Source organism: Muscardinus avellanarius (genome assembly GCF_963383645.1).
Source record: "Muscardinus avellanarius genome assembly, chromosome: X".
Lineage (NCBI taxonomy): Eukaryota > Metazoa > Chordata > Mammalia > Rodentia > Gliridae > Muscardinus > Muscardinus avellanarius.
The window spans coordinates 77,355,135-77,364,012 of NC_137792.1; the positions used below are offsets into that span (position 1 = coordinate 77,355,135).

Consider the following 8,878-nt stretch of genomic DNA (forward strand, 5'->3'; position numbering starts at 1 on the left):
ATGTGAGAGTTTGTTTCTGGACTCTCAATTCTATTGTGTTGATCAATATGTCTGTTCTCATGCCTATACCATACTGTCTTGGTTTCTTTAACATTGTAGTAAGAAATTAGGAAATCTGAGTCCTTCAGTTTTCTTCTTCTTTCTCGTTAATGTTTTTGGAATTTCTAGGTCCTTTGGATTTCTATATGAATCTTAGGACCAGCTTATCAGTTTCTTGCCAAGAAACAAGTTGAAATTTTAATGGGGATTGCATTGAATCTATAGATCAATTTGGGGAATATTGCCGTCTTAACAAGATTAAGTTTTCTGAGCCATTAACAAGGGCAGTAATTTTATTTATTTGGTCTTTTTTTTATCCCTTTCAACAATATTTTATAGATTTCAGTGTAAGTTTTACACCCCTTTTGTATTTTTTTATTTAAAATTTTTTCTGGTGGTACTGGAGATTGAACCCAGGGGTACTCTACCACTGAGATATATCCCAGCACCCCCCCCCCCTTTTTATTGTGGCTCTGGGGATGGAACCCAGAGGCGTTTGACCTCCAAGCTACACCCTCTGCCCAATCTTTTATTCTTTATTTTGAAACAGGGTCTCACTGAGTTATGAAGGGCCTCACTAAATAGCCGAGGCTGTCTGCGAACCGTGATTCTCCAGTCTCAGCCTCCCATATGCTGGGATTACAAGCGTGCGCCACCACGCCCGGTAATCCCAGCCCTTTTGAATTTTTATTTTGAGACAGAGTTTTGCTAAGTTGCCAGGCTGGCCTCAAGTTTGTGTACCTCCTGCCTCAACTTCATTAGTTGCTAGGATTACAGATTTGTCTCATTGTGGCTGGCTATATTTTATACTTCTTTTGTTACATTTGTTTAGAAATATTTGTTCTGAGCCAGGCGTGGTGGCACACATTTGTAATTCAGTTTGCAGACAGCCTCAACTACTTAGTGAGGTTCTTTGCAACTCAGTGAGACCCTGTTTCAAAATAAAGAATAAAAAATAGGACATTACCGGTATAGCCCAGAGGTAGAAGCCCCTGAGTCCCATCTCCAGTCTTGCAAAAAAAAATTGTTCTTTCATTGGTATTGTAAATGAAATTGTTATCCTAATTTCATTTTTGGATTGTTCATTGGGAGCATATTGAATTGTACATTGGGTGTACACAATTGATCTTTCTATATTAATCTTGCATCTTGCAATCTTATTGACCTTATTTATTAGTTCTAATTGATGTTTAGTAGATTTAAACTTTGTTTTAAAATAGAGTTCTTGAGCTGAGCGTGGTGGCATATGCTTGTGATCCCAGCATTTGGGAGGCTGAGACCGGAGGATCATAGTTCACAATTTAGTGAGACCCTGTTTCAAAATAAAGAATAAAAAAAAAAAAAACCGGGCAAGGGGTGTAGCTCAGAGGTCGAATGCACCTGGGTTCCATCCCTAGACCCTCAAAAAAAAAATTAGAGCTTTGGCTGGGGATGTAGATTTGTGGTAGAGTGCTTGCCTAGTATGCATGAGTCCCTGGGTTTAGTTCCCAGCTCTAAAAATAAAGAGTCCTATTTTTATGTGAATATTTTCATAAAGTAGGTCATTATTCTCTACTTTACCTTTCCTAAAATTTGAATATTCTTTTAAAGTACAGGAAACCCATGTTTATGTTATTATCACTGTTTTGAATGTATTTTTCTTTATTGTGTGTGGTACTGGGGATTGAAACCAGAGGACTTCTACCTCTGAGCTATATCCCCAGCCCTATTTTATTTTTATTTTGAAACAAGGTTTTGTTAGGTTGATGAAAGTCTCACCAAGTTGCTGAGGCTGTGTTCAAACCTGCCATCCTCCTGTCTCAGCCTCCTAAGTACTGTGATTACAGGTGTACACCTCCATGCCTGGCAAGATTTTAATTTTCTGATCATTCTGGTCCAAAGTCATATAGTTTAGGTTAGTAAAATCATTGGGTCAGGCCAGGTTAGACAAGTACATTATACCATTCCATCATGAATGGAGTGTTTTAGGCAGCATTCTCACTGCTGTGGTCTTAAATATAGATCCACAAAATTTGGAGGAGGAAAGATGAGGGCTTTTCAGTCCATAGAATTGGCTCTGAGGCACAAATGGTAGCAGAGGGATGCTGTTCTCACATTATTGCAGATGGGAAGCAGAGAAAGAGCAAGGAGAGGGGGTGATATATATATAATCCCCAAGGCCACATCCCCAGTGATTTACCTCCTCCAACCACATACTACCTGCCTGCTTAACCACACAATAAATTCATTAATCAATGGATTTATCCACTGATGAGATTAGAATTCTCGAGATTCAATTATTTCACCTCTGAACATTTTTGCATTGCCATTCATTACATGAGGTTTTCCAGTTGACATTCTACATCCAAACCATAACAGGAGGGTTGTGAAATTATTTGCAGTTCCTATTAGTGTTATCACAAATACTAAGCCGGGCGTGGTGGCGCACGCATGTAATCCCAGTGCTCGGGAGGCTGAGACAGGAGGATCATGCAGGTTCGAAGGCAGCCTCAGCTACTTGGCGAGGCTCTCAGCAACTTAGTGAGACCCTGTTTCCAAATAAAATATAAAAAAATAGATCTGAGAGTGTAGCCCAGAGGTAGAAGTCTCCTGGATTTCATCCCTAGCACCACACAAAAAAAATACTAATGGAAATATTGATCTACAACAGACAGTTAAGGATTGAACTCAAATCAACTTCAGTTGTATTCTGCTGAGATGATAGCCTGATCTTGGGTCCAAGTTTGGTGACAGTTGGCTTCATATCTGTAGCATCACTGAGGTCAGGGCCTTCAGAGGAGAGCTCAATGTCTAGATTATCTGAATTTGGATTTTGAGAGAGCTTTGCATTGAATCTGATATCTTTTCCTTCTCAGGTCCCAACAGAACATCTGAACACCAATGAGATGCCAGAGGACACCAGCACTCCAGAAGAGATGCCACCTCCAGAACCCCCAGAGCCACCACAAGATACAACTGAAGCTGAGAAGTAGCCTACTATGGAAGAGACTTTTGTTTTCATTTAGTTAGGGCTATGAGAAATTTCAGGGGAGAAGATAAACCTGAGACAGAGAGCAAGTAAGCTGTCCCTTTTACTATTTTCCTTTGGTCCTTAGTTACTCAATTGCACACTGGCATTTTCTTGCTGCAAGCTTTTTAAAATTTTTTCTGGACTCTAGGCAGTGGCAGAAGATGTCAGTCACCTCTGGCAACTGGCCAAATGGGTCTTTTGGGCCCTGACACTAGTTTCCCATGGGATCTCCTTGGACTCCCCTCTCTTTCTTGCAGATCTCAGCTCTCCAGCTCGGGGTAATTGGTCTCATTCTTGGGCTAAAGATTCTTGAGTCTGGCTCAAGTCCTCTCAAGCTGCTGCATGTCCTGAGTCCAGAGGCAGTCACAGAGACCTCTGGCCAGGGAATCCTAACTGGATCCTTCTCCTTCAGAATTGACCAAGATGGAGAGTGGAGTTGGAGGATTCTCTTGGCTACAAAGTGCCAGCATTGCCAGCCAATCCTTTTAAGGAATAGGGCAGGTACCTTCCACATGTATTTATTCATGTAGCTTCTCCTTTGTTTCCCATCTACTCTCAAATGCTCAAGGCCCACCCTTTCCCTACTAGATATATGTAAGTAGTTGTAATAGGGATAACAATTTACATTTCTCATAGATTCTCCAGAAACTTTTTAATACCTGTGCTATTCTCAAGAATTGACAAGATGCCAGTGGCATAGCCCCTTACACTCTCTGCCTCATCTCTCCTCCTTTCTCATGAGCCTCTTTTAATGTTTTTTCTTTTGACTCTTGCTCCCATTAGGAGCAGGAATGGCAGTAATAAAAGTCTGTACTTCAGTAGTTCCTTTTCCTCAGAGGAAACCCAAGTGCTGACTTTAACACTACCCCCTCAGATTCCCTGTGTAAGGCCTGCAGAGGCCCTGAATGCACAAATGGGGAAACCAAGGCACAGAGAGGCTCTCCTCTCCTCACCTTCTATGTCCCCTCAAATAAAAAAGAAAAAGAAAAAAAACAGACTAACCAGTACTTCTATTAAGTCTTGGCTAAGTGAAGGAAAGCCCAGCATTGCTGCCTTCCCAGGTAACCCACTCCAAGGCCTCAGCCCACCTTGGGCAATGGTAACCACACCAGGGGCTTCCTCTGAGCCCCACTCTTCCAGCACTTCCACCAGCAGAGTCCCAGAGCCGCTTCACTCTGGGGGTGGGCTGTGGCCCCCAGTCAGCTCTGCTCAGGACCTGCATTCTTTCAGGGAAGAAGATTTATGTATTATATGTGGCTATATTTCCTAGAGAACCTGTGTTTTTCTCTTTCTAAGCCAGGGTCCTGTCTGGATGATTTATGGGAATGGGAGGGGGTGTAAACCAGAACTTTTAATCTATTTGAAGGCAATTAAACTGTGTCTAATGCAAACTGCCTGTCTCCTCCTTCTCTTTCTATTTCAAGAACCATCATCATGGGAACGTGAATGTGCTTGTGTTGGATGGGAGTTGGCAATGGAAGGGTTGCTTGTGACCACCCATACTTCCATTTTCCAGGGTGCCCTTAGGTTGGAGAGATAGCTCCCAAACTCAGACTCCCTCTCTCTCTCCCTACCTTCTGGGTCAAAGTTTATCTGAAGAAAGTCCTTTCAAGCAATATACAGTGTAAACAAGATTGGGAGGGTAGAGGGATGATACTTAGTTAAGAGAATAAGTTCTTTCTTGGATATTGTTTTCAATCAGATGGACACTGCTAATTGCAAATGATTCTTGGTTATCAAAGCAGGTTAACTCTTGGAAAATTTCATTAGTGATCTTTGACAAGTGATGGTATGTATTTCTTTTCAAATGCTCTGTAGTAAAGAATCCTTACCAAGTTCTAGCTCACTTTTTCCAGTGAATTGAAATTGGTGCGATTTGGCTGCTCCTAGATTTTTCTGTATGTTTTCCTATTTTTCTTTTATTTTTTGTGGTACTGGAGATTAAATCCAGGGACATTCTACCTCTGAACTACACCCCTAGGCCTAATTTTTATTCATTAATTTGAAACAGGGTCTAAGTTGCAGAGGGTCTCACTAAGTAGCTGAGGATGCAGTCCTCCTGTCTCAGCCTCCCTAGTACTGGGATTACAAGTGTGAGCCACCACGCCCAGTACCTTTCTGTTTTTCTTGTAGCAGGATTTGAGTTTAATATTTCTGAGAGATAGAAAACCAAATAGAAATTGGGAGTGATTGACTCAGATTTTCTCCTGTGTCTACTTTCCCATTCTCTTTATGGCTTTCACAGTTTTGTTTTTATAGTTAGATTTTAGTTCAACATAAGGCCATACCTGGAGAATTTGGAAGTCGTTAGGTTTTTTTCCCAGTGAAGCTGTCACTCATATGAACCCCTTTCTAGTAAATACTCAGCTTAGCCTGCTTCAGTCCATTTCCTCTCTTGGGCCTAGATGGATCTCTCTCTTTCTTTAGCTGACCTCAGCCATTCTGCTGATTCTTAGGTCATTCAGAGAAGCTTTCTCTTTAGATGTGAAGGGTCAAACTGAAATCTCTTATCTCTAGTGTGAAGTTTTTTTTAGATTTCTGTTTTCTCATATTCCCTGCCCTCTCCTGTTTCCTTTATACATTTTCTGAATTGAAGACCTTGGCATGAAGATCAGTCCCATTCATACCACGCAGCAGCTGAGACTGTGACTAGTCTGAGCTCTGACGAAAAGAGAAATTAAAGGATCAACCTTACCCTTGGGAAAAGCATTTTATATTGTTTGATCTTTTCAATGGTTGATACTCTCTCCAAATCTCCCCTTCCTTCCCATTCCTCATGCTTCCTGTGCACCCCACTTTCCCAGGCCAGGATGGTTGGCACTGATCCAAAATATCTGGATGTGGGTGGAATTTATGTCCGTTTGGCTTTGGAGCTCTCCTGACCCAAGTCAGATCATTATCTCCCCCTTTGCTTTCCCCAGGAATGGAGTTGCACTAGAGATGGATTCTAACTCTATAGCAGCTAAATTCCAGTCTTCCTATCATGCCTTTACCCCCTAAGGCCCCTTTTCCTATTGACCAAATCTCTTTACTTTGTCGGAGAAAAAATATTTTGTTATAACATCTATTTTCTAATGCAAATACACATTTTTTATATATTTTTAAGATTTTATTTTTATGTGGAACATATTGAAAATGGTATACATTTAGACTGTGCTTGGTGCCCTCTCCCCACCTTCCCCTTCTCCCCTTCCAACAATGAGTGTACAGGTTAAACATGCTATTTTCATACTTTTACACATATTCGGATGTAGGTCCTCCATTAATTAACCTCAGCCTTCTTCCTCTCCTATCCTTCCATTCTAGCTTTGCTGATATTTCCCCTCCATTGTCTGGAGTCCCTCTGGTATCCCTAATACTCTCTAGTTTGGGCATATTAGAGAAAACATATATCCCTTCTCTTTCTGTGATTGGCTGATCTCACTTAATATTCTCCAGGTCTTTCCATCTTCTTGCGAATGACATGATTTTGTTCTTTATAGCTGAATAGAATTCCATTGTGTGTATTTCCCATAATTTTTCAATCCATTCATCTGCTGAAGGAGACCTAGGTTGGTTCCATATTTTGGCTATTACGAATTGTGCTTCTATGAACATGGGTATGCATATGTTACTGTAGTTCTCTGATTTCAATCCCTTTGGAAAGATACCCAGGAGTGGTAGAGTTGGATCATATGGTGGATCCATTCCCAGTTTTCTAAGGAATCTCCACACTGATCTCCATAGTGGCTGAACTAGTTTGCAATACCACCAACAGTGTAAAAGAGTTTGTCTTTCCCCTCATCCTCGCCAGCACTTGTTATTTGATTTCTTTATGTTTGCCACTCTGATTGGGGTTAGATGGAATCTCAGTGTCGTTTTGATTTGCATCTCCCTGATGGCTAATGGTGTTGAACATCTTTTCATGTATCTATTGGCTATTTGTATCTTTTCTTTTGTGAAATGTCTATTCATTTCAGTTGCCCATTTCTTGGTTGGGTTCTTTGTTTTGCTAGTGTAGAGTCTTTTGAGCTCTTTGTATATTCTGGATATTAGCCCTCCATCTGAGTGGTGGCTGGTAAAGATCTTCTCCCATTCTGTAGGCTTTCTCTTTAGGTTCTTGGTGTTTCCTTTGATGAGAAGAACTTTTTAATCTGATGCCATCCTACTTGTTAATTCTTGCTTTAATTTCCTGCGCTTGGTAGGTCTTGTTGAGAAAGTTACTGCCTGTGCCTATATGTTGTAGTGTTGAGCCTATGCCCTCCTCTAATAACTTCAGTCTCTGGTCTAATTTCCAAGTCTTTGATCCATCTCGAGTTGATTCCTGTGCATGGTGAGATGTAAGGATTTAATTCCATCTTTATACAAAAGGATAGCCAGTTCTCCCAGCACCATTTGTTGGAAAGGCTATCTTTTCTCCAGCATATGAGTTTGGCCCCTTTGTCAAAGATTGACTATAGGTGTGCGGGTTTGTTTCTGTATCTTCTATTCTGTTCCACTAGTTAGTATGCCTGTTGGTGTGCCAATACCATGCTGTTTTTACTACTATTGCCTTATAGTATAAATATATATATATATATATATATATATATATTTTTTTTTTTTTTGGTGGTGGTACTGGGGGTGGAACCCAGAGGCTTTCTACCTCTGGGCTATACTCCCAGACCTTTTTTATATTTTATTTGGAAACAGGGTCTCACTAAGTTGCTGAAAGCCTCACTAAGTAGCTGAGGCTGGCTTCGAACCCGTGTGATCCTCCTGTCTCAGCCTCCCAAGCGCGGGGATTACAAGCGTGCGCCACCACACCTGGCTCATATAGTATAATTTGAAGTCCAGGATTGTGATGCCTCCTGCATGGTTCTTATTGTTGAGAATTGCTTTGGCTATTTTGCATCTTTTCTATGTAAATCTCTGCACTTTTTGGTGAGTATACAAATGTGTATGTGTTGGGAGGTTTTCACTCTCTGGTATTTCTTAAAGAAATCTTTCTTTTGGGGGGAAGCCAATTAATGAAGGAGACTTGAGTGGTTTTAGAAATATAGGGCTGTTTCTTTGTGCTTCTGTCTCATTTCTTTACTTGGGCCTAGTGTGAATGATTGGGACCCCATACCCACCTTCTGACTCCCTTCCTTTGAGAGGGCCCTCAACTTAGTGGGTCAGAGAGAAGGACCTATCCTGTACCTGGTACCCCTCTAGGAATTGGATTGGTTCATGTGGTAACGTAGCAACCTAGCTACGCTCCCCCTCCCTGTGGTCTGGGCCTGTTAGTCCTTTCCTTCCAGCTAGTTTATTTTATACTCCTGAGGCTGGGGCCAGGCTAGGGAAAATCACCAAGAGATTGCAGTAAATGTTTTTTTTTTAATGATAATTTGTTTTCATATCTTGGTGCTACTTAAGAAGAACCATGCTCCCAATAATTCCAAAAGCATTTGTGTCACTTTTGAGAGTAGATTCTGGGAAACTCTTGCTATTCTTAGGAAATAGGTTTTAGAAATAGCCTCAGAGACCCAAATTCTGAATATCATGAAAGAATGCAAGCCCAACTTACACACAAAAAAGAGACTTTGTGGATTTCATTTTTTGGATAAGTATAAAAGGGGAATGGGGAACTATAAATCTGCATCTATAAAACTTTCTAATGTCCTACACAGCATGAATGTAGGTGGGAAACCCCAGTGTAATTCATTGGGCTTAAATATTTCACAAATAAACATAAAATGTTTTTCTTTTTCTTTTTTTCTTTTTCCTTTTTATAATTTTTTATTGGTGCATTGTAGTCATTCATCTTAATAGGATACAAGATGGTGGAAACATACATGCACACATCACCCAGTTAGCACTTACCCAATT

The 8,878-nt window shown here is 40.8% G+C and overlaps 1 protein-coding gene across 1 annotated transcript in view; it reads left to right on the top strand.

Moving 5' to 3' along the window:
• The window catches only part of ZDHHC9 (zDHHC palmitoyltransferase 9), a gene marked incomplete at both ends in the record, with an annotated part of 45,540 nt that extends 42,529 nt beyond the window's left edge, over positions 1-3,011 (top strand). The window contains 1 exon segment of the mRNA XM_080719397.1: positions 2,895-3,011. Coding sequence (XP_080575523.1) covers positions 2,895-3,011 — 117 coding nt within the window.
• Positions 3,012-8,878: the final 5,867 nt, after the last annotated feature.